The sequence below is a fragment of the Dromiciops gliroides genome, chromosome 2 (genome assembly GCF_019393635.1).
Source record: "Dromiciops gliroides isolate mDroGli1 chromosome 2, mDroGli1.pri, whole genome shotgun sequence".
NCBI classification, from domain to species: Eukaryota; Metazoa; Chordata; class Mammalia; order Microbiotheria; family Microbiotheriidae; genus Dromiciops; species Dromiciops gliroides.
This window is the reverse complement of record NC_057862.1, coordinates 360,632,425-360,658,157: the sequence shown is the minus strand read 5'-3', so window position 1 is coordinate 360,658,157 and position 25,733 is coordinate 360,632,425. Positions and strand designations below refer to the sequence as shown.

Below are 25,733 nucleotides of genomic sequence, written 5' to 3'. Positions count from 1 at the left end.
CAACCTCACTCCTCCAAAACCATCTGGGTCCAATGGGAAGACATATATCAGGATGACTGGAGATGGCCCTGGATGTTTTAAGGCAATTGGGGTTAAGTGACTTGCCCAGGATCATACAGCTAATAAGTGCCTGAGATGAGATTTGAATTCAGGTCCTCCTGATTCCAGGACCAGTGCTCTATCCACTGTGTTACCTAGCTGCCCCAGTAGCCTGGGATATTGGGAGCTTAAATACCCTCCTAGTAGTAGCTAATGAGTCATAGAGCTTGACTACAGGTCTTACTGACTCCAAATTTAGGCCTCTCTCCACTATGTTTTGTTGCTTCTCTATTTGTAGAACAATAATAATTAAATTTCATATTTTTTGTAGCTTTTTACAAAGTATTTTCTATGTCAACGACCCTCAGAGGCGGTTGTTTGTGTTATTCCCACTTTACGGACAAGGACATTAAGGCTCTGACAGAAGAGGTGATTTTGTAGGAGACTGGAGTAAGGTTTAGGACATTGAAATGGAGAGGAAGGAACTTTAGAACTCAGTGACTGATTGGATATAAAGGATAAAAAAGAGGGAGGATTCTGCTTTCTTGTGACTTAGGGAGCAGGTCTTGAACTCAGGCATACCCATGGCCTTAGGTTAGGTCTTTAGGAGACTCAGTTATAGGGCTTTGTCTGTGTTGTTAAAGTGAGTTAGCAATTCAGTAGCCAGTGTAAATGAGTTAGATAGTTGAGTATTATCCCTGTTTTATATATGAGAAAACAGGTTCAACAGACTTGCCCAGTGGGTCAGAGCTTGAACACAGTCCTTCTGACTTCAGGCCAGTTCTCTTTCTGCTGTATCACATGTAAGATGGAGACTTTACTTGCATGGAGTTTGTATGCCAGAGTCAGAAAAATCTACTCAGTTTGGATTATTAGGAGGGAAATGAATTCATTTTCCAAATGACATATTGCTGCAGCCTACATAGTTCTATCATGGGCAATCAATGGCTACTATTTGTTTCGCCCTCTGGTGGCTAAAAGTTGCCAATGCATTTCCTGAGACAGGAATAGGATGTGGCTGAATATTCAGTGATAGGACAAGTTTTCTTATGGTCCTAGGATCATAGGATTTAAAACAGAAAGGAATGTTAGGCATCTAATCTATCTCCTACTTCTGCTTTTTTTAAGATGATGAAGAAACTGAGGCAGAGAAAAGTTATAAGTGACTTGCCCAAGGTCACACAGCTGGAAAGTAAGAGAACTCACCAACCAAGATTCCAATCCATGTTTCCACCAGATGCCAGTCCTTTGTCTATTGTCTCATTATTTCCTGGTTATATCATATGTCTGAGAACCGAATCTGAAATAATTTAGTATTTTATTCCCCCCATTATATGTAAAAATCATTTTTAACGTTTTTTTTAAATTTCAAGTTCCAAATTCTCTCCATCCTTACCTCACCCAAATCATTGAGAAGGCAATTTGATATGTTATACATATATAGTCACACAAAACACATTTCCACACTAGTCATGTTGTGAAAGAAAACACAGACTAACCCCCCCCAAAAAAAAAATAAAGTTAGAAAAAGTATCTTCAATCTGGATTCATATTCAGTTCTTTCTCAGGGAATGGATAGCATTTTTCATCATAAATCCTTCAGAATTGTCTTGGATCATTGTATTGCTGAGAATAGCTAAGTCATTCACAGCTGATCACCATATGATATTGTCGTTACTGTGTTAGATTTGAAATTACATCTTTAACCAAGGGACTAGTCAGTGTGGTGGAGCCCTGGACCAGGTAAGACATTCATTCAGCATTTATTAAGTACCTACAGGGTGCAGTGTTAAACCCACTGGAGCTTAAAATGGGGGAGGGGAGGAAGATACAAAGAGGACACACCTTTTGCTCTCAGGGAGCTCAGATTATATTAAGGGAGATAAGATACACGCAGGAATGACTAATACAAGGCTGTATTTTATATGGGCCACAAGAATTACAGGAATTCCCAGGGGACAGAACTTCTTGGGGGAGGAAGGGAAAGCAGTTAGGGAACACTAATAGCAGCTCACATTTCTCTATAACTTTAAGGTTTACCAAGCACCATAGATCCATGATCTTACTTGATCCTCAAAACAATCCTGTAATGTAGGGAGTACAAGGAGCCCAGACGCATTTTACAGATGAGGTGCAATGAGGTTCAGTGAGGTTCAATGAGCCACTAGCCCAGAGTCACTGCTAGTAAGTGGTAGAGGAAATGGCATTTGAGCTAGACTTTGAAGAATGAGTACAGTATCTATGAGCAGAGATGGCAGGTTGGAGAGGGCATTGGGGGTCACTGGAAACATCATAGGGCAAGAATGGGAGAACTGGGAAGCACTGACATATTTTTGGACATGACCATTATGGGAATTTGTTTTGCTTGTCTATGCTTATTTGTTACAAGGGTTTTTTCCCCCGTTTCTTTTCAGGAAGGAAGGAGAAAAAAATAATAATTGGAAAAAAAATTGAATTGAAAGAAGTCATGAAAGGGAACAGATGGGAGACTTTGAAGGTCAGTTGGTACCAAATTGAGGAAAAAGCAAGGTAGGGTGGGAAAGAGTGCCTTTTTTATAGTTTGTTGTTGTTCAGTCATTTTTCAGTCCTGTCTGACTCTTTGTGAGTTTTCTTAGTGTGAGGGAAAAATTCATCCTCTTGTCAATAATTCTCAGGAACTCAGCAGCGAGGTGACAAAGGCTTTATTTTCTTCTCATGAGAAGGAGGCACCCTAGTGTGCAGCTAGTGGGTGCCCAAAAAGGGGGCTCGCAGGCCCTGTTTTATACCCTAGTCCCTAACACAAATGGACCTTCCCCTTTTTCATCACTGGTCGGGGTTACGATCTACGCGCAAAAACTAGCTAATCGGAATGCAGTATTCCCACCCCTCTTCTTTGTATGGGCATAACTCAGGAGTGGACCTTATACTTCCTTATATGGACAGAACTCTGGAGAGGACCTAATTGAGACCAGGGCTCCTTGAACCATGTGACCTTGCTAACCTGATGGGGAGGAGGAGATCTGAGACCTTGCTAACCTGATGGGGAGTATGACTGACTTGTTATATCCACATTGAGAGGAGACAACTACCCATTTCTCACAACCCCTCCTCTTTATTTTTGACTATTTGGCTCCTCTCACTCTATTTATTGAATATCTCCTCTGCCTTTTGGTCTAAATCTGTGAATCCTATGCTATCTAGGCAGATTAGAGCATCAGATGACCCTTTTGCCCCTCTGGGCTGTGTTTCTTTCTTGATTTAGACTCAGATTTGGAGAAATGCTCAGATGCCATGGTAAAGAGGGTGGCCAGCCGCACCAACCCACAAGTCCCAGCCCAGTTAGGGAGTAAGTTTGATCTTCCACCACAATAATACCATAGGTCGGCTCGGGGGAGCATCAGGGATGAAAAATCTACCGAGTTGTTCTCGGTTACTTTCCCATGTTTGGACACAACTCATATTACCCAAAACCAGAAAACCTCTCACCCATCTGGAGAGACGGGCAGGATGGTTTCCTGGGACTCCAACAAAAGTGGGTATGATCTTTTCTGCTGTCCTTTTTATCACAGGGAAGAAACCCTTTGTCTCCACTGTCTGTCTCACATCCTTAACTTCACTGGCCTGTTGGGTTTCCTAATTTCCCTTCTGGGCTTGGAGAGGTTATTTCTGGAGTCTTAAAAGGATAGGGGGATGTAGGATCCATGAGATTTTCCTACGGGATCAGTTCCTCCTTCAGATGCCCATATACCAAATCCTTTTTGCTCCTCCACTACTTGTTTGCCTGAGCAGCTCCCACTGCTCAAAATGTTACCTCCCTTCCCCCCTTTTGTACCAGGCTTGGTATATTGTACATTAAAGTCTTTTTAAACTTCACCCTCGGTCGATCAGATTCCCCATTAACAGTCCACTGCTCATGTTTTGGCTCTGGTTTTTCTTCTGGAAAAGGTGTCCCTTTTACTCGAGAGTAGTGAGTCCAGTTTTGCTCTCAGTCCTCACTGCAATGTCAGGGAAAGTAACACCAGGAATGGCCCTTCCCAATCAGGTTCCATACTTATTGCTCTTCCAGGTTCTTATCAATACCCAGTCTCCAGGCTTAAATTGGTGAGCTGGAAACTCAAGGAGTCTGGGCCAGAAGTCCCTTCTGTCGGAGTAAAGAAACAGAGGCAGAGAGGCCAGAAATATCTGAGAAACATGCTTTTCATTTTTATTATTGGGAACTCTGTTTCCCTTCCCAAGCAAGGATCACATATACATTTAAGGCTTGGCATACCTGATTTTCATTACACCCAAATTTAGGCAAAAGGACTGAACCTCCCTTGAGGAGAACCCCAGCCCATATTAGGCAACAGTATTTGACTTTCTTCCTTTTCTGTATCATTGAGATGGCATTCCTCATCTTAAATGAACCCTTTGAATTCTTGGGGACCACCCCTGCCTGGCACACTACTTGGCGTCTCCTGGCACATTGCTTGGCACACCTGGTACTTACGGACTCCAATCTCCTGGCACACTGCTTGGCCTGGTTGGCACCCCCGGTACCTACGGACTTTAACCGCCTGGCACTGTGGTTGGCCTGCCTGGCACCTAGGCACACCTGGTACCTACGGACTCTAACCGCCTGGCACCTATGGACTTTAACTGCCTGGTACCTTGGCACACCCAAAACCAAGAAAGAGAATCCGGGAATTCCAAGATCCTGCATCAGGAGTGAAAAGCCGTTCCAGTGAGGGATGCCAAGAATGCCCCATGCTGTTCAAAGCTTTATCTAACAAATTACTTAACATAACAAAACGTTCTATAAGTCACCCTCCTCTACTTCTCTTGAAACAAACTTGAGATGTTAAAAACTTTCCCAGGCCACCTGCAAAAGAGTACATAAAGTTATACCATTGGTACCAGATGCCATGGCCAAATTCAACATTGTGTTTATCATGCCACCTGGGATGATCATGGGGGTTACCATAAAAGAACAAAAGTTGCCAAGTCTCATGGAATACAGTGCAGGGGAAACCGAGTCCTCTCTCCCCATGGATAGTTGGCACCTTGTTTGCTCGGATAACTCAGAAGAAAGGCAATTAATGTAAAAGAATGAATATCTAAAAGCTTCAGTGAAGGCTTTCAGTTAATCAATAAACTCAAACAGTATTTAACCCTTAGCAAAATCACAAAACCAATTTACAATAGCATGCAACAACTGCTAAATATTACTGTAATTTCCATCCGTCAACAGTTTACCAATTAAAACATGGAATCAGTTTTCTCAGGATTCTTAAAGTAGAATTCTCAAACTTTTTTTTTTAACTTTTTCTTTTCTAAGAAAAGGCACTGAATTCACACTCCCCTTTCCCAAGCAAATGAATTGCCTGGGGCTAACCGGTCTTTGTTAATCCTAGACTCTTGAAGGACCCAAAGGCCTCCCCCACCTTTCCCCCAAGCAAACCCTTTTGTTTTTCTAATGGGCCTAGTTTACTGGAGAAGTTCCCTGGGGCAAATTAAAAGAACCCCCCTCCCCAGAAAACCAAACCAAAGGACAGATACTCTAAGTAACTCCAGGACCACCACCCTTCACTCCAAGTCTCCTCCACCCCCAGGGAAGACAAGATAAGGTGTGGCTGCTGTCCCTGTGGTGTGAGGGGAAGAGAGAGAGATGACCTGAGGGATCTGTAGCTGCCCCTCACCCAGAGAGACAGGAATCTGCTCCATGCTCTCTTCTCATGAGATGAAATTCAGGGACCTCTCTCCTGGCTTTCCCCCCCCAAATAAAACATTATACTAAACCCCAATAACATTTTGCTCTATCCTCACAATCCTGGGATTCATTCATAAATTCATCCAATACCCCTGCAAAAGACCTATAGCAGTGACTCCCGACCATGAGCCTAACAAACCAGAGCGCTGGCTTTTCCTTCCTCCCCACAGCAGTCCCTGTTTTGATAAATTCTTACCCCTTTGGTGAGCATGCTCCACCCTGCGTTTGTGACTTCTCTGCTGAGTTCCTTGAACTCAGGAGTTGGGGGTGGCCCCCTCCGGGCTCGGGTCGCTGGTGAAGGGCGGGGGGAGTGCTGGAACCCGGAGGGCCCCCGCAGCTCCTTACATCTCGGTGGGACCTCCAATTGTGAGGGAAAAATTCATCCTCTTGTCAATAATTCTCAGGAACTCAGCAGCGAGGTGACAAAGGCTTTATTTTCTTCTCATGAGAAGGAGGCACCCTAGTGTGCAGCTAGTGGGTGCCCAAAAAGGGGGCTCGCAGGCCCTGTTTTATACCCTAGTCCCTAACACAAATGGACCTTCCCCTTTTTCATCACTGGTCGGGGTTACGATCTACGCGCAAAAACTAGCTAATCGGAATGCAGTATTCCCACCCCTCTTCTTTGTATGGGCATAACTCAGGAGTGGACCTTATACTTCCTTATATGGACAGAACTCTGGAGAGGACCTAATTGAGACCAGGGCTCCTTGAACCATGTGACCTTGCTAACCTGAGGGGGAAGAGGAGATCTGAGACCTTTGTCCTACAAATAGGTCAGGGGAGTATGACTGACTTGTTATATCCACATTGAGAGGAGACAACTACCCATTTCTCACACTTAGCAAAGAAGCTAGAGTGGTTTGCCATTTCCTTCTCTAGCTCATTTTGCAGATGAAGAAACTGAGACAAACAGGGTTAAGTGATTTGCCCTGGGTCACACAGCCTAGTAAGTATCTGAGGCCAGTTTTGAACTCAGGAAGATCTGACTCCAGGCCCATTACCCTACTATTATGCCACCTAGCTGCCCCTTCATTTAATTAATTTAATAAGTGTTGAATTGAATTAAGCCCTGGACTTGAAGCCAAAAAGCCTGAGTTCAAGTTCCAGTTACAATGCTTACAAGCTGTTTATCTATCACAAGTCACATAACCTATCTAAGCCTTAGTTTTCTCCTATGTTAAATGAAGAATAAGAACATCTGAACACAGGGCTCTTCCCCCCCCCCCATTTGATAGTACTTTTCCCCCAATTACATGTTGAGATAGTTTTCAACATTCATTTTTGTAAGATTTTGAGTTCCAAATTTTTTCTTTCTTCCTCCTTTCCCAGGACAGCAAGCAATCTGATATAGGTTATACATATACTATCATGTTAAACATTTCCACATTAGTCATGTTATGAAAGAAAAGTCAGAACAAAGGAGGAAAACTGCAAGAAAGAAAAAAAGAAAAACAAAAAAAAAGTGAAAATAGTATGCTTCAATCTGCCCTCAGACTTCACAGTTCTTTCTCTGGATGTGGGTAGCATTTTTCTTTTTTCTTTCTGTAATGGTGGGAAATGGGGTACGGGTTGGGGTAGGGGATGGGGTTCTTGGGAATTCCTCTTTAAAGAATTACACCCTCTTGCACACAAAAGTAGTTAGAATAAGGTGGTAGTTTATTTAGGAGCAAGGGAAGGGAAGGGTGGGGGGAGGGAAACCATGAAAGAAATCCTTGGACTTTCATGGGGAGATTGGCATAAAGCACATGGCTCAGAGGTACCAAATCTCCTCGAACAGGAGACTGGAAGGTACTTTTATAGAGGACTGATGGGGGTGGACCATCTGCCCGTGAAAAGTTCCTTTAGTGAGAGAGGACCATCCCCCACTGGTGGTAGCTGGGGGAATTGGGTGAGGAGTGGAGGACCATCCCCCACTGGTAGAGACTAGAGGAATTGGGTGAGGGGTGGCTACGGATACCTCTTCAGAACACAAAGGCCGAAGCCACACCCAAATTTATCTCCCCAGGGTAAGGGAGACCAGAATGAAGGGTAGGAATCCCAAGCTAGCTCAGTCTTGGTTCAGCTTATCTCTCTAGGCATTATCTATCTTCTGGTTTAGTTTCTCAAGGAGAAGCTTCCTTGATGTGCCCCAGAGAACTTCTGGGGTACTCTGTACCCCATGACATTTCTTTTTTCTTTTTTTTTTGTGAGGCAGTTGGGGTTAAGTGACTTGCGCAGGGTTACACAGCTAGTAAGTGTCAAGTGTCTGAGGCCAAATTTGAACTCAGGTCCTCCTGAATCCAGGGCTGGTGCTCTATCCACTGCACCACCTAGCTGCCCCCTGGGTAGCATTTTTCATCATGAGTCTTTTGTAATTTTCTTGGATCATTGTATTGCTGAGAAGAGCTAAGTCTATCACAGTTGATCATTTCACAATGTTATTGTTAATGTGTACAATGTTCGCCTGCCTCTCTCTCACTTCACTTTGCATCAGTTCATGTAAGTCTTTCCAGATTTTTCTGAAATCCACCTGTGTATCATTTCTTACAGCATAATAGTATCCTATTGCATTCATTTACCACAACTTTGAACACAGGGCTCCTATAAGGATCAAATGTGCTGTTCCTTTGTAAAGTGCTTTGTAAACCCAAAGCACTATAGAAATGTCAGCTCTTACTTTTTGGGCCTGGAATTTGAAGTCAGGTTTGCAAATTCAGGCATCAGAATGAAAATTGTATTTGCAGTTGTTTTGTTTTGTTTTTTGTTCTTGTTGCAGAGATGCTGAAACCAGGCCCCTGCTGGCTGGGTCATTAGGGTGAGCCTAGGTTCTGGTTGTCTAGTGCTTTTTACATCTGCCTGTCTGTATGAACAGGGAGAGGAGTGTAAGGGCAGATACAAGAACTGTACCTTAAGTCGTTAACTGCCAGGAGGAAGTATAAATTCTCAGGGAAGGGGCCAAGGTAGGGCCTTGGTCTGGAGAAGGTCCAGGTCTGATGCTGCTATTCTTTGTTGCCAGAGTCAAAAGTGTAAATGGTGGTGGCGCCTGTGAGCTGGTGGGTCAGAAATTAAGTCAACAAGCATTTATTAAGTCTCTACTATGTGACAGGGGCTAGAAGACAATATGCAAACAACTATACAAATGATATATAATATATATATATATAATATGACTATCTAAATGTGTATGTATATACATATGTGTGTATTAAATTTCTCTTCTCTTGACTAAATAAACAGTTACTTCCACTGATCCTCTTATGACAGGGTCTTCTTTAATCTTAGTTACTTCCCTCTGAGATTATCTTCAATTTATCCCATTTATATATATATATATATATATATACATATATATATATATATATATATATACACACACACACACACACACACATACACACACACATATAGTGTGTGTGTGTGTAAAAAAATATATACAATACACACATATATATACAAATGTGTATATAGATATATGATAAATTGAAGAGATAGGCTTAATTAAAGAGATATGACAAATATTTCTATTTGATACATGTAGACATAGAGATTGATCTATATATACATTTTATAGATCTAGATAATATAGCTGAGAGAGAGAGAGCAGGAGAGAGGGAGGTAGAGAGAAAGAAACCAGTTGAAGTAAGTGGAGATGTTTAATCAGGAGAAGAGAAATTTAAGCAGGAGGATACATTATCTGTCTTCAAATATCTGAAAACCTGTCAGATGGAAGGTTTAGATTTGTTCTGCTTAGCGCCAGAACTAGAAGCAATGGATGGTAGTTTCAAAGAGGAGGATTTTGGGGAGGGGGAGAAAGCATTTATTAAGTGCTTACTGTATGTCAGGTACTGTGCTAAATGTTTTACAAATATTACCTCATTTGATCCTCACTACAACCTTGGGAGGTAGGTGTTATTACAGATGAGGACACTGAAGCAGGCAGAGGTCAAGTGACTTGCTCAGGGTCACACAGCTAGTAAGTGTCTGAGGCTGACATCTTCCATCTGCCCCAATGGAACCATTTCTATATTTACCAGAATAAAGCAACTTCTACTTTCCAGTGCCAGTACAATCTCCCAACTGGGTTGTGAAGAACCTCTGGTGCAAAGAAGAGCAACCCTCCCTTTGACATGAAGCTTCCCATCTCCTGCCGTACCTGTCTTTTAGGGGCAGAGGAGTGGCTCCTTCTACTCACTGATGAGCATTCTCAGACCTGGTAATATCCTTCACACCCCCAATTTATCTATCCTAACCCATCCTCTCTGCTGATCTCCAATCTCATATTTCCAAGTGCCTTTCAGACACCTCAAACTAGATGTCTAGTAGACATCTTAGACTCTATGTCCAAAATGTAACTCATTAACTTTCCCCCTAAATTCTTCCTCCCACTTCCCCACTTCTCTCAGTTTTGCAAATGACATCATCTTGGACTCCTCACTATCTCCACCCCTGCCCCCATATGCAATCATTTATTGTTAAGGCCTCTTGATTTCACCTCTGCAACCTCTCTGGTATACACCTGTGCAGGGCCTTCAGTACCTCACACCTAGACTGTTCTAATAGTTTGCTGGTGGGTCTGCTTGCCTCAAGTCTCTCCCTACTCCAATTCATCCCCTAAACTCCAGAGACTTCCTGTTAAAAAACAACAAAAACTCCTGCTTCGTTTGTCATTCAAAGCTCTTCCTAACCTAGCCCCCCCTACCTTTCCAGTTTTCTTACACCTTACTTCCTGCCATGTATTCTTCAATCCAGTGACACTGGCCTCCTGGCTGTTCCACAAACAAGACATTGCATCTCTTGACAACTCTTGGACATTTTCTCTGGCTGTCCCTTTGCCTGAAAGTATCTCCCTCTTCCTCTCTAACTACTGACCTCCCTGTTTTCCTATAAGTCTCAAATAAAATTCTAACATCTCCTGTCATCTTGATGTATGTCTTTTTTTTTTTTTTGGTGGGATGATAAGTGTTAAGTGACTTGCCCAGGGTCACATGGCTAGTGTCAAGTGTCTGAGATCAGATTTGAACTCAGGTCCTCCTGACTCCAGGGACCGTGCTTTATCTACTGCACCACCTAGCTGCCCCCTCTGATATATGTCTTAATACTGGACTGAGATAACTCTGGAGGAGAGAGCTAGACTGGTGACTTTACACAGCCCTCCCTCACTTAAATCCAATTCACTTCAAGTCATGATGTCACAGTCCTCTTTGTGAATGAAGGACAAGGGCAGCTAGGTGGCAAAGTGGATAAAACACAGGCCCTCAATTCAGGAGGACCTGGGTTCAAATCCAACCTCAGACACTTGACACTAGCTGTGTGACTCTGGGCAAGTCACTTAACCCTCATTGCCCTGCAAAAAAAGAGAGAATGAAGGTCAAACAACATTTATCCTGTAGATAGCCTACTTCCCTACTTCGTATGTATTTGTTTACATGTTGTCTCCTCCATTAATTGCAAGTTCCTTAAGGGCAGGGACTCAGTTTTGCCTTTTTTGTATTCCTGTTGCTAAGCACAGTGCTTGGCATGTTTATTATGAGTCCTCTGGAACTATGGTTGCTCATTGTATTGATCAGTTCTTAATTCTTTCAAAGTTGTTTGTATTTACAATATGGTTGTTATTGTATAAAATTGTTCTGGTTCTGCTTACTTTCCTCTGCATCAGTTCATATAAGTCTTCCCAGTGTTAAGGGCTAAAATTCTAGCTAAACTGTCTAAAATATCTAATGAGTGGTCGCCAATAAATTATAAGCTTTAGCAAGAGTTAGACTTTTAAGCATTTATTAAGGAGAATAAGAATTTGGTAAAGAGAGAGGAAAAAGGCCTAGATTCCTATCTATTAAAGGGAGAGCACATTTCTAGCTCCGCTCTCCACCAGAGTCCCAAGGAAAGACAGACAGAGCGCTAGTCTCTTCCTTCTTCCTCCCACTACCCCGTGTCCCTTCCCGATGCCAAAGAAAAGACTCCTGGTCTTGCCCTCAAAGACCTTCACTTCATGGGCGGAACTCTTCTACAGTAAGTCTCCAGCAGGTGGCGTCATTCCAATCGTTACACCAGGACTCTTTGAAATCATCCCCTTCATCATTTCTTACAGCATAATAGTATTCCATTACATTCATATAGTATAACTTGTTCAGCAATTCTCCAATTGATGGGCATGCTCTGTTTACAATTTTTTACACCATGAAAAGAGCTGCTCTAAACAATATTGTACACATGTATCTAGTTCCTTTGGTCTTTGATTTTAAGACCTTTGATCTCTTTGGTGTATAGACCTATAGCAATATTGCTGGGTGAAAGGAGGGGCAGAGTTTCAAACTGCAAAGAGAAATATTCTTTCCAAAGTACCATGTGAGAGTGCCTGGGAAAGCTAGGGAGTGGAGAGGGAGAGAGACAGAGAGAGACAGAGACAGAGACAGAGACAGAGACATAGAGACAGAGAGAATGTCTCTGTTGGTGTGTGCCTTTGTGTGTGTGCGCGCGCGCACGTGCTCTGGAGGGTGGTGTTTGACTGTGAGTGACCCTGAAACACAAATCCCCCACAAACCCTACCTCCAATCTCTGTTCAAAACCCCGGATCTCTGAGCTCCAGTGGCTCCCTGCCACCCCGAGATAGCCGAACTACATTTCCCAGAATCCTCTGCTGCGGCCACGCAGCTTGCGCTTCGGCCCTGGGCCAGCTGGGGTCGCTGCGGCGGCCCCTCCGCCGCTCCGTACAAATCGCCACTAGCCCCGGAGGCCGCTTCCTGTTTGTCCGAGGAGGAGCCATGGCGGCGGCGGCTGTTCCCGGGGCCGGCCGAGAGCGGCGGGCGGCGGCCTGGGGCTGGGGAGGCCGGCCGTGCTCCGGGAACATCTTGGATCAACTCCGGCAGGGCCAGGTGACGGGCCAGGGCCTGGCCCGGGGCGCGCAGGTAGAGCCGGGCAGGCCTGAAGGGGCGGGGCCTGGGCTGTGGGGCCCGGGGTTGTCTGTCTGTCCGTCAGTCAGCCAGCCAGCCAGCCGGCACTGGGGCCCCGGCAGCGACCGCGACGGGGCCCGGGACGAGCGACTCGGGGTGTCAGCATCGGCGCGTGACTGCCTGCTTAGCTGGCTAGGGAGGGGCGGGCCGGTCCTTCGCAGCTGGGGCTGGGGCCGCCCCGAGGGTCGGCCGGTCACTCGGTCAATCAGTGCCGCTCAAGGACCCCGCCAGGCCGGGGAGCAGAGGGCGGGCCCAACCCCCTTGCACGTCGGATCTGTCAGTTTGAGGAGGGATTAGTTTGGGGGCCCAGGCCTAGCCCCGAGAGGTGGCAAGGGAAGGCGACTTGCCTGTCCTGGCCGAGAGCCCCCTCAACATCTGGAATAGTAAAGGTGGATGGAGCGTGTGTGAGGCTGGTGGTTTAAGAGAGCATCGGGAAAGTGACCCCAGAGGGAAAATTCACACCCTATTCAGACCCCACATCCCTACGGGATAATCAGTAAACTTTTATTAAGTACCTACTATGTGCCAGGCACTGTGCTAAGCCTTCGGGATATAAAAAGGGGCAAAAGACGGTCCCTACCTCCAAGGAGCAAATAAATTCGTACACACAAGCTATGTACAGGAGAAATAGGAAATAATTTAGAGAGGGAACGTACTAGAATTAAGAAGCAGAGGGAAAGGCATCGTGAAGAAGATGGGATTTTACTTGGGATTTAAAGGAATTAGAGCTTTTCAGGCATGGGGGATAGCCAGAACAAATAGCTAAAGCCAAGAAATGGAGTATCTCGTTCATGGGACAGCCAAGAATCTAGTGTCATTGGATAGGAGGATGGAAGGGGGAGTGTTAAGGTTAAGAACACAGTCAGGATGTATGTGGGAGTGTGTGGCATGGTCACATCTGCACTTTAGGAAAATCACTTTAGTGGATGAAAGGAGGATGGATTAAAGTGCAAACAGATCCACCAGCAGGCTATTGAAGTAGTCCAGGTGCAAAGTGATGAGGGCCTGCATAAGCACCCTGGCAGTGTCAGAGGGGAGGGAGAATGGGTGCCTGCCAGAGGTGTTGCAAAGGTGATATCAACAAGCCTTAGCAATAGATTTTGTGTGTGTGTGTGTGTGTGTGTGTGTGTGTGTGTGTGTGTGTGTGAGAGAGAGAGAGAGAGAGAGAGAGAGAGAGAGAGAGAGAGTGAGGAATCCAGGATGACCACTAGATTGCTAGTCTGAGGGACTGGGAGGAAGAGGTCGCCCTGGACAGTAATAGGAAAGCCACAGAAGGAAAGTTTAGGGGAGAAAATAATGAGTTCTATTTTGGACATGTTGAGTTTAAGATTTCTATTGAACATCTGCTTTGAGATGTATGAAAAGCAGTTGGAGTTGTGAGATTGGAGGTCAGCTGAGCAGTTAGAGCAGAATGGGCAGAAATGAGAATCGTTGGCATAGAGAAGCTAATTAGATCCAAGTTAATTAAATTACAAGAGCCCCAAATGCTATAGTACAGAAACCTGAAGTTTGAAAAAGGGTGGCACTGAAGGATCCTTGGGCAACTTCTTAAAGCATGAACTCTGTATGTTGAATGCTGTGTTGGGCATTGGGGGAGGATACAAAGTTTAAATCAGATGCAGTCTTTCCTTTTTGGGACTCAGTCATAGAGGAGATAAGATGAAAATATAGAATGAATGTAATGTGTGGATAAGTGCATGAAAGGTGCAGTGTTCAATGTGAAGTCTGAATGAATCATAGTATGGTGAAAAGGGTATTATACTTAGAAGACCTGTGAACTTGATTCTTGGTTTAGCAAAGTTAAGGGAGTTCCTTAACCTCCCAGGGTCTCAATTTCCCTATCTGTAAAATGAAGGGGTTGGACTAGATCATTCTTAAATTCCCTCCCAGGCCTACCATTCTATGATCATTACTTGCCACACTGGGCTATAGTGAGGAAAATTCTTTGTAATTCTTCAAGTACTATATAATTTTGAGTTAGTTATTGTTGTCATTATTAGCCTGGGGAGATAACCCCCACTGTTTTACTAATCTGCAATCTTTATCTGCCGTTGCTTTCTTGCTGCCTACACACATTCCCATGTTTTCCCCATCCTCCACAAATCTTCCCTGATCTGCTGTTCATCACTACTAGCTGTCCTCTCATATCTCTTCTCTTTGTCATAGCTAAACTCCTTGAGAAGGATATCTACAATCAGTTCTCTATTTCTTTTCTCTCACTCTCTTAACTCTCCACAGTCTGGTTTCTGACCTCATCATTCAAATGAAACTGCTCTTTCCACAGTTACCAGTGATCTCTTAATTGCCAAATCTAATGGCCTTTTACAGCCCTCATCTTCTTGACCTCTGCTGCCTTTAATTCTGTCAATCACCCTCTTTTTTTCTCTAGATTTTCATGACTCTGCTTCTTTGTCTGGTTTTCCACTATCCTTCTGGCTACTCCTCACTTTCCTTTGCTCAATTTTGGTCCAGATTGCACCCACTAACTATGGAGCCCCCAAGGCTCTGTCCTAGGACTTTTCTATTCCTTCTATACTATACTATTTCACTTGCTAATCTCATCAGCTCCCCTGGATCCTGGATTCCCAGATCTGTTTATTCAGCAGAAACCTCTATCCGGATCTCTAATCTGCATCTCTAATTAACCATCTGAACTCTCCAATTGGATGTACCATAGACATCTTAAACTCAGTGTATTCAAACTTTAATTCATTATCTTTCCCATCAAACCCTTTTCTATTCCTAACTTCCCTATTAGTGGACACCACCATCCCCTTAGTCACCCAGGCTTGCAACCAAGGTGTCATCCTCACTTCCTCAGTCACCTCAGTCACCACCCCCTTTCAGTCTTTTGCCAGGTCCTGCCCATCTTAGCTTCTCAAGATTTCTTGAAAATGCCCCAGTTTCCTCTCTGACACTGCCGCCACCTTGATGCAAGCCCCCCCCCCCAACTTCATGCCTAGACCATTGCATTCACTTTCAGAGTGATTTCCCTGCTTCAAGGCTCTCCCCACTCCAGTCCATTCTTCACTCAGCTAACAAAGTGATCTTGGTTTTGTAATGATTGGAATGACGCCACCTACTGGAGACTTGCTGTGGGAAAGCTCCACCATGAGGAAAATGCCTCAGAGGCATTGTGGCTTTTCCTTGGCGTCAGGAAATGACGTTTGCTCATGGGTGCTGTCTATCAAGGCTACCAGCCAATCAACTTGAGGAGCCTCCTATGGTCTGGGAGGAGACAGGAAGGAGGAAAGGGAGCCTGCACAGAGAGCGCTGGGGCTTTTTGGCTTCCTGACTTGATGGTGGTGGCGGCAGAGGACTTCACAGGAAATTTGAGGAAAGATAGGAATGCCAGGCTGTTAGAATTCTGTTCTCAATCTTTTTCTTTCTATTTTCCAATAAACCCTTAAAAACCTAAACTCGTTTTATCAGTGATTTTTAGTCAGTTTCCCCCAAACTGGGGGAACAGATTAGAATCCACATTTAGAATCTTAAATTACACAGTTTAAAGTATAGTTACTGAACATGTCATTCCCACTACTGATTAAACTCTAGTGTCTCCTTATCGCCTCCAAGATCAAATGTGAAATCCTGTTTGGCTTTTAAAGCCTTTTATAACTTGGTCTCTTCCTACCTTTCCAGTCTTCTTGCACCTTACTCCCCTCTATTTACTCTGATCCATTGACTCTGACTTTCTGCTTATCCTTGGACAAGATACTTTAACTCTGGACTCAAGAGATTTCACTGACTGAGTGTCCTGCCTGCCTAGAATTCTTTTCCTCCTCATCTCTGCTTCCTGTCTTTCTTCAGGTCTTGGTTAAAATTCCCACCTTCTGCAAAGAAGCCTTTCTTGGTCCCCGTTAATGCTGGTGCCTTCCCTCTGTGATTATCTCAAATTTATCCTGTATATATGTGGTTTGTACAGTTACCTGAATGTAGTCTTCCTCACTAGGTTATGAACATTTTGAGGGCAGGGATTGTTTTTGCTTTTCTTTGTATCTCCAGCTTTTGGCACAGTGCCTGCCCCAAAATAGGCACTTGACAAATACTTGTTGACTTGATTTGATCTGGACTGGATAAGGATTCATGGATGAAGTGGTAATTGAATTGTACTTTAGAAGAGGGATAGGAATTTAACAGGCAGAGAAGGGCATTATTGGCATGGGAAACAGGCTGAGCAAAGATTTGAAGTCACAGTTTTTACAGGTTCAGGTGTTTGTGAGTAGTTTGACTATAGAGAAGACTGTTGGAGGGGAAGTAATGTGAGAGAAGGGTACCTTGGTACCAGATTGTGGAGGCTTTGAATGTCTGGCTAAGGAATTTGGACCTTGTCCAAAAAGCAGTAGGGAGATATTGAAGGGTTTTGAGCAGAGAAGTGTTCTGCCCCAATTTACACATAAAGGCATTTGCAGTGTTCACAGTGATTTAGCCATGGGATTGCTTCCTATGGCTTTTTACATTTGGTCATTCTTCCAGTTCATTATACTTTTGCTTATACACCTGACCCCCTAGTTTGACTTGTTTCATTTTACAATTGATTCACTTCAGCAGATAATTATTACGCTCCTGCATCTGTGCTTTTGTGGCTACTCAGACAGTCTTCCTAGTTCAGGACTGAATCACCTCACACATGATTATTTACAATAGTCTCCTAATTGGTCTCTCTGCCTCCATCCTCTAACTTCTCTTTTTTTCAACATTTGTTTTCATAGGATTTTGTTTGTTTGTTTGTTTATTTTTATGTGGGGCAATGAGGGTTAAGTGATTTGCCCAGGGTCACACAGCTAGTAAGTGTCAATTGTCTGAAGTGGATTTGAACTCAGGTTCTCCTGAATCCAGGGCCAGTGCTCTATCCACTGGGCCACCTAGCTGCTATCCTCTAACTTCTCTAACCATTTTTATAGCAAAGCTTAAACTGTGGGTCGTGACCCCAAATGGTATCATGTAACTGAATGTGGGGGTTGTGAAAAGTTTGGCAGTAAGTGTTTGATTTGTACACTTATTTTATATACCCATATAGCTGAGGACGTGTAAAAATTTTTCTGGCAAAAAAGGGTGGCAAGTGGAAAAGGTTTAAAAAGTCCTGTTCTACAGAGCTGCCAAGTGGATTCTCCTAAAGTATAGCTCAAAAAGCTTTAGTGGTGTCTTAATGCCTATAGGTTAAAACACAAACTTCTCTTTGGTATGAAGCCTAGCACAGTTTGGCTCCAACCTATCTTTTTTAGACTGATGTCATATTGCTCCTCCATATAGGCTTTTTTGTGTTCCAGCCAAATTGACCTATTTGCCACTCACAGTGTTACATTGAAGCATTTCATTTCCTACCTCCTTGCTTTTGCAGAAGCAGTCCCTGATACCTGGAACGTTCTCTGTCGTCAACTCTACTTTCTGGTATCCTTAGCTCATTTCAGAATTCATCTCAAATGCCATCTCTTCCTGCCTGAGGCTTTTTAAAAAAATCGTTCCCCAATTCTTAGGATTCCTCCACCTCGCAAAATTGTATTTATTTTTTATTTTCTTATCGCTATGTATTTGGTGCCATCTTCTTCCCCAGCAGAATGTAAGCTCCGTGAGGGCAGGAATTATTTTATCTCTATATCCTCAGCACCTTGTACAGTGGCTAGCATATGCTAGGTCCTTAATAAGTGCTTGTTGAGGGGCAGCTAGATGGCGCAGTGGATAGAGCACCGGCCGTGGAGTCAGGAGTACTCGAGTTCAAATCCAGCCTCAGACACTTAACACTTACTAGCTGTGTGACCCTGGGCAAGTCACTTAACCCCAATTGCCTCACTAAAAAAAAAAAGTGCTTGTTGAATTATATTATGTGCTGAATATTCTGCTAGGTGTTGTAGATGATATAGAAGAATTCAGTGTGTCACAATGAAAAAGCCCCAGACTGGAAATCAGAAGACCTGAATCTTAGTTCTGCTTCTGCCACTCTCTTGTAGTATGACCTTAGATAAATCACTAATCTCCTTTGTGCCTCAGTTTCCTTATTTGTAAAATGGTCAAGTTTGAGTGGTTAGTTTGTTTACAGCCCTTCTCAACCACTGTGAAAAGTTCATATAAGAAAAATTCTCTGCCCTCCGGGAACTTACAGTCTTATTGGGGATAGGATATTAACATGCACAGAACAGTTGGATAATAATAGTTTGTAATTGATTAGGTGCTGAAATGAGTATAGACAGTGCTGTAAGAGTTGAGAGAAGGCAGAAACAGGCTAGAGAGCTCAGAGAAGGCTTCATAGAAGTGGGCCTCATACAGGCTTTGAAGAATGAGTGGAATATCTTGTGAATGGTGGGGAAGGAGGAGGGCATTCCAGGCACTGGGGAAAGCATACACGAGGGGTCGGAGGCAGAGAGAGATAGGGCTGGATAGGTAGGATGGGTCCAGATTATAGGCATCCTTAAATGTCAGGTAGAAGAACTTGAACTTTATCTTGCGGGGAATCAGTGAACATTTTTGAGTAGGCAGAGCCATGATACATGTTTATTAGGAGGCTAACCAGTGTTGTGTGAAGGATGGGTTGGAGGGGAAAAGGTTGAAGGCAGGGAGGCCATTTATGAGACTATTCAAATAGTTCACTTGTGAAATAAAGGCTTGAGTTAATGTTGTGGTTGTAGGAAAGAACCATAAGAGACTATGTAAGATTTTGTGACCAATTCTAGTCAAGGTTCCAAGGTTTTGGAACTGAATAATTGGGAGAATGGTGATACGGTTGTCAGAAATAGGGAAGTCAGTTTGGGGGAGAAACAGGGACAGAGTTTAGTTTTTGACACTAATGGCTCTAGTTATTTCCTGTTAGATTTGTAAGTTTAGAATTCAAGTTTAGTGGCAAAAGAGAAAAGCTTTCATTTGGTTTTCACACTTTCCATCGTAAAAAGAGAATTTTTGAGGTGTCTGAAACCCTCATATATACTGGTCCATTGACTTATTAAGCAAGTCAGTCTCAACTAGCTTGCTTCAACTTCTATCCACTTTTCTTAGATGGATAGAATAAAGAACTGTACTTTCCAACCTCTGTGAAGTGGCAGAAGTACTACCTCAGTATTCAGCGTTGCACATTGTTTGAATTTGGGTTCTGAGGCCCTGGGGTCTTCCCTAAAGGCCTCTTTTTGACTACCACTCTCGCCAACCTTATTACCTGATGCTTAGCCTGCTGTGATAGCCTTCAAGCCAGTCTTCTGTCACCTCTGACTGTCTTCCTTTTTCTCTACAGGGTAAAATCAAACTCGTTTGCAGTCAAGGCCCTCCATCCTCTTGCTTCTGCCCTACCTGTTCAAATATTATCTCTTACTCCCCTAACATACACTTTCCACTCTATTAGCCTCATCTCATTTCTGTTACCATACCATGCTTAATCTTTTCTTTTTTTTTTTTTAGTGAGGCAATTGGGGTTAAGTGACTTGCCCAGGGTCACACAGCTAGTAAGTGTTAAGTGACTGAGGCCAGATTTGAACTCAGGTACTCCTGACTCCAGGGCTGGTGCTCTATCCACTGCGCCACCTAGCTGCTCCTACCATGCTTAATCTTAAGTCTAATTCATTTCTACAAATATTTAGTTAAGGATAGCAGACCAGGAGTGAAGTTAGCTGAGTTTGGGTTCTGTCCCTGTTGTATAATAGTCCTAGGTACAGGCTAGTCACTTATTTTCTTTCTTTTGTTTTGTTTTTTGTTTTTTGTTTTTTAGTGAGGCAGTTGGGGTTAAGTGACTTGCCCAGGGTCACACAGCTAGTGAGTGTTAAGTGTCTGAGGCCGAATTTGAACTTAGGGACTCCTGACTCCAGGGCCGGTGCTCTATCCACTGTGCCATCCAGCTGCCCCACTTATTTTCTTTCTAAACCCTCAGTTTGTCTTTTAAATGAGGATAATATTTGTAATACCTTACCTCATGGGGCTAATATGAGGATACAGCAGGATAATGTTTTTAAAATGTTTTATTAACTAAATCATTATATAAATGTAAAATAGTCTAATATTATCTTATCATTTATCCCTCAAGGCCCAGCCTAAGTATTACTTTCTCTATGAGGCATTCCTTATTGTCTTTAGCACACATTACACTGCCACCTTTGCATACTCATAGGCCTTCTTGTCTGTATCATTAATTTTGGCACTTAGTCATATATTGCCTTATATTGTTATTTAATTAGTTCATATGTTTATGTCTTGTATCTTAGAGACAGCTAGTGGTACAGTGGATAAAGTACTGGGCTTCAAGTCAGAAAGACTTGAATTAAAATTGGTCCTTAAACACTTATTAGCCATGTAACCTTGGGCAAGTCACTTAACCTTTGTTTGCTTCAGTTTCCTTAGCTGTAAAACTGGGATAATAATGGCACCTACTTTATAGGTCCTTGTGATTATGAACTGTGGTAATATTTGTAAAAAGTGTTTGGCAAAATACCTGGCACATAGAAGACTATATTAACTGCTTATTTTCTTCTCCTTCCCTTCCCTCTTTCCTTATTTTGCCAAGAGCAGGAGCTATGTCTTTTTTTATCCTCTTCTAGCATGTAGCATAGTGCTTCCTGGTCAGCACTGAATGACTAAATAAAATAAAGAGTAATTTTAGGACCAGAGGCCTAAGATTGGCTCAGGAGTTCCAGAACAGGGTCCCAGGCTTCTTCAGGAGCAAGCCAGAGTTCCCAGCTGCCAGAAAGTAAGCCTCAGTGGAGATATGCCTGCTTCTAGATTATGAGCACTTTGAAACAGAGAGAGACTCTGTCCTCTTTTTCATCATTTCATCCTCAGTACTGTGTATGGTACACAGTAAGCACTTAACATGTTTGTTGAATTGGATTATAATCTCACTGCTCCCCAAAACTTTCACAATTCATTGCCATCAGTTTCTTCCTATCGATGCTTCCAGTATGCTTCTGATATATTTTCAACTGTCTTTACTGGTTTCCTTCTCCAAAAAGATAAAATCATAAATACAATCCTTGGTTCATTTCAGTGGTCTGTGTCAACTATTATTCTGTCTCAATAAAGGATTATAGAATATTAGAGTTAGAAGGTACTCTTAGAAGTCATGTGATCTACTCTTGTCCTATTCCTGGCTGGTTTGTGGGAAAGCATGATGGTGGTGACTTCAACCTTAACATAATGATTGGAACCATAAACCTTTCTGTATAACTGATCACGGGTACATGACATTATCTGTATTTTTCTTGAACTTATTTATATGTTCAACAGGGTAAAAAATTCCATATATTATCATTATGTAAAATAAAATTGTTTTTATGTATATTAAAACTATCCCTTTCAGGCTTCAAAGAGAGCTTCTTATTTGGGCAAATAGGGCTGCATTCACTCTATACATTTTTTTTTTTTTTTTAGTGAGGCAATTGGGGTTAAGTGACTTGCCCAGGGTCACATAGCTAGTAAGTGTTAAGTGTCTGAGGCCGGATTTATACATATTTTTAATAATTTTACAAATTTCAGTTATATTTCCTTCCAGCCTTTATTTGTTCTGGCTGAAGAGGTTTAATTTTTTTAGTTTATTCTCATGTGGAAATCCCTCCATCTTCTTGATGACTTCAGTTGACCCTCTGAGGGAGGGCCGCAATCAGAACTGTGGATATACATAATTTCATACAGAGAGAAACCCCTAGCAAATGCTTTCTGTTAATGCTTTTGAGTAATTTTATTTCTTTTACTCCAGGGGTTTCCACTGTTATACTATTGCACATTCTTCTGTGAACCTCTTCATTTTCCATTAGTTTTCAGGGATTTATGCTGGTGCTTCACACTATGGATTCTGTTGTGTGCTATGAAGTTATCCTTCTAAAGATTTCCAAAAGCTCCCCCTTCCCATCATGGTCCAAGATCGAGTTTATTAATGAATTTAGACACTGTCTTCCACATTTACTTGGCTCTGTGCCTAGCAATGTGGGGAATACAAAGGTGTATGTAATCTAATCCTGGTGCTAGAGGAGCTTTGCAGTCTAGGTGGAAAGGTAAGATGTGCACAGCAGACAACCACAATTCAAGGCCATATGGGGGAAATGGATAGAGCAACTAGGAGTGCTACAATATGGTATTAGAATTCAAAGGAGGAACTAATTACTTCTGGCCAGGGGAATCATAGGTTATTTCAGTGAGGTGGCATTTGAGCTGGAAATTGGAAAAGGGGTAGGAGTTTTGTTTTTTTTTAAGTGAGGCAATGAGGGTTAAGTTACTTGCCCAGGGTCACACAGCTAGTAAGTGGTGATAGCAAGTGTCTGAGGTCGGATTTGAACTCAGGTCCTCCTGAATCCAGGGCCGGTGCTTTATCCACTGTACCACCTAGCTGTCTCTAAAACCAAGTCCTTTTTCTCCAAATCCAGTGCTTATATCATGCTGATCTTTCTATTTGGCAAATGGGTCATAAAATATAATATATAAAGTAAGCCTCTTGGGGAATTCCTGTAGTTGTACCTTTTTGTCTCCCCAGTGCTTAGCACAGTTGCTTGCACATAGTAAGCATTAGTAAATATTAATTCACTTTCTTAGATTTCCATTGTAGATACATTTGTATCAGATATTATGCCTTGGGGCAGCTAGATGGCGCAGTGGATAAAGCGCTGGCCCTGGATTCAGGAGTACCTGAGTTCAAATCCGACCTCAGACACTTGACACTTACTAGCTGTGTGACCCTGGGCAAGTCACTTAACCCCAATTGCCTCACTTAAAAAAAAAAAGATATTATGCCTTGATTTAAACTGGCAGTGTCTTTTAATAAATCAAAATGTATTTGGATTTCTACCAGCATGCTTGACTTTAACAGGTCTTAAATTTCACACTTGATATCTAGGTTCAGACAGGAATTTCATGTATTAGTCTGGAATGAATAAGGAGATCTGGGTTTTAAGCTCCATCGCCTAATCACTATGTGTGACCCTCAACAAGTCACTTCCTTTGTCCTGGGCTTGTGTTTTCTCTAGTAAAATGAGGTTGTGGACTAGAAGATATTTAAGGTCACGTCTAGTCCTGAAATTCTGTTCTATAAAAGCTTAATAATAAAATTGGCAAAACCATAATTCATTAATTTACCTTTTTTTGTACCAGTGTTTGCCAGTTGAAGCCATCTCATTCTCTTTAGTTGGCACACTGGACGGAGTGCCAGGCCTAGAGTCAGGAAGACCTGAGGTCAAATTCAGCCTCAGACACTTACTAGCTATGTGACCCTGGGCAAGTCACTTAACCTATGTTTACTTCATCTGTTAAAATGGGGAAAATAAGCACCTATTTCTCAGGGTTGTTGTAATGATCAAATGAGACAATATTTGTAAGACACTTAACCCAGTATCTGGCACATAGTAGGCATTATATAAGTTCTAGCTATTATTATTATTATTATTATTATTATTTTATTATTTTGTGTACTTACTCAAATAGTTAAAAAACTATTCTTTGAACTGTGTGTCTCATCCCAGGTCTGTCTGAGCAATGGATGATCCCCTGCTGTCTTTGCCAGGGCATCTGCCTAAAGGATGAACATTTATATTGTTGTTTGAATTGCAGATTACAGAGGCTTTTCTGAAAGAAAGAGACAAACAAGCCAAATGGAATGGGATCCCTCTGTTACTTCAAAAACTGTACGTGAACAGCCAACCTAACAGCGATTTTTCTAAGTGCCAAAGCATCCTCAAGGTAATGTCAACAGGCTCTTGGAAGAGGTTTCATTTTGACCACATGGTTTTAATCCTGCTTTATACTTGTGTTACTTGTAACATCTGTGATATTTGAGGGGTGTGTGATTTTTTTTTTTTTTAGTGAGGCAATTGGGGTTAAGTGACTTGCCCAGGGTCACACAGCTAGTGTTAAGTGTCTCAGGCTGGATTTGAACTCAGGTCCTCCTGACTCCAAGGCCAGTGCTCTATCCACTGTGCCACCTAGCTGCCCCTGTGATTATTTTTAATACAAACAACATTTAAAAGATAATCAATGTTTACTCTTGGCAAAGTCCTGTACATAGCTAGTGAGTGGAGACTCTGACACTAAAATCCAAGTCTTCTGATTCCAATCTAGGACTCCTTGAATTATACCATGTTGAAAAGTCCAGCCTCAGCTCAGAAGCTCCCCAGCCAGTCTCCTTGTTGCATGATAGCCCCTAACTTAGATGAAAAGGGATACAGTCCATGAGAGTCTTGGAAACAGTGAGGAAAGGGAAGTGGCAGTGGCAGAGGGGTTTGGTTATATTTGGGTAGGATTGTTTTTTTAGCAGAAGAAAGAGTCATCTCTTCAGCTCAGTTGGGACAAAGTCAGTGAAGGGGAAAAGAGATGATAGTTATCTTATTGTACCAGATGTGGGGTTTTTAATTCATGACACCTGTTCCAAGTGTGGTGCAGTAGATAAAAGTGCAGGATCTGGAGTCAGGACACCTCAGTTCAAATTTGGCCTCAAGTACTAGCAGTATGACCCTGGGCAAATCATTTAATCCTGTTTGCTTCAGTTCCTCATCTGTAAAATGAGCTAAAGAAGAAAATGCCAAACCACTCCAATATCTCTGCCAAGAAAACCCCAAATGGGGCCACAAAGAGTTGGACACAATTAAAATGACTGAATAGCAAAATTCTAGCCGAAGATGAATATTATCCTTATAATTTTATCTTAGTGTACAAAATAAATTTAATATCCAAATTAAAATTTTATCTTTTTTTTTCGTGTGTGTGAGGCAATTGGGGTTAAGTGACTTGCCCAGGGTCACACAGCTAGTAAGTGTTAAGTGTCTGAGGCCAAATTTGCACTCAGGTCCTCTAGAATCCAGGGCCAGTGCTCTATCCACTGAGCCACCTAGCTGCCCCCTAAATTTTATCTTAATGTCCAAACATATTGAGGTTAAACTTTGATTTGCATTATATAACATTTATGTCCTTCAGAATATGTTAGGTACTAGACAAACACCATCATTATCTGCAAGAGGGGTGAGAATAAAAGTTTATGATAGAATGTATTAGAAATGTTGTGTGAGGAATTTTTGAACCAAAGAGCAAAATGGACAGGTTGATCTCTCAAGTTCCTTTCATTGCTAAGGTTTTGTGATTCCCCAACC

The 25,733-nt window shown here is 42.6% G+C and overlaps 1 protein-coding gene across 1 annotated transcript in view; it reads left to right on the top strand.

The window, feature by feature from the left end:
- The first annotated feature begins 12,466 nt into the window (after window positions 1-12,466).
- Window positions 12,467-25,733, top strand: part of LOC122741238 (transient receptor potential cation channel subfamily C member 4 associated protein) — a 78,976-nt gene continuing 65,709 nt past the window's right edge. The window contains exons 1-2 of the mRNA XM_043984476.1: window positions 12,467-12,648; window positions 24,202-24,330. Of these exons, the coding sequence (XP_043840411.1) occupies window positions 12,505-12,648; window positions 24,202-24,330 (273 nt within the window). The 5' untranslated portion in view covers window positions 12,467-12,504. The remainder of the gene's footprint in view (window positions 12,649-24,201; window positions 24,331-25,733) is intronic.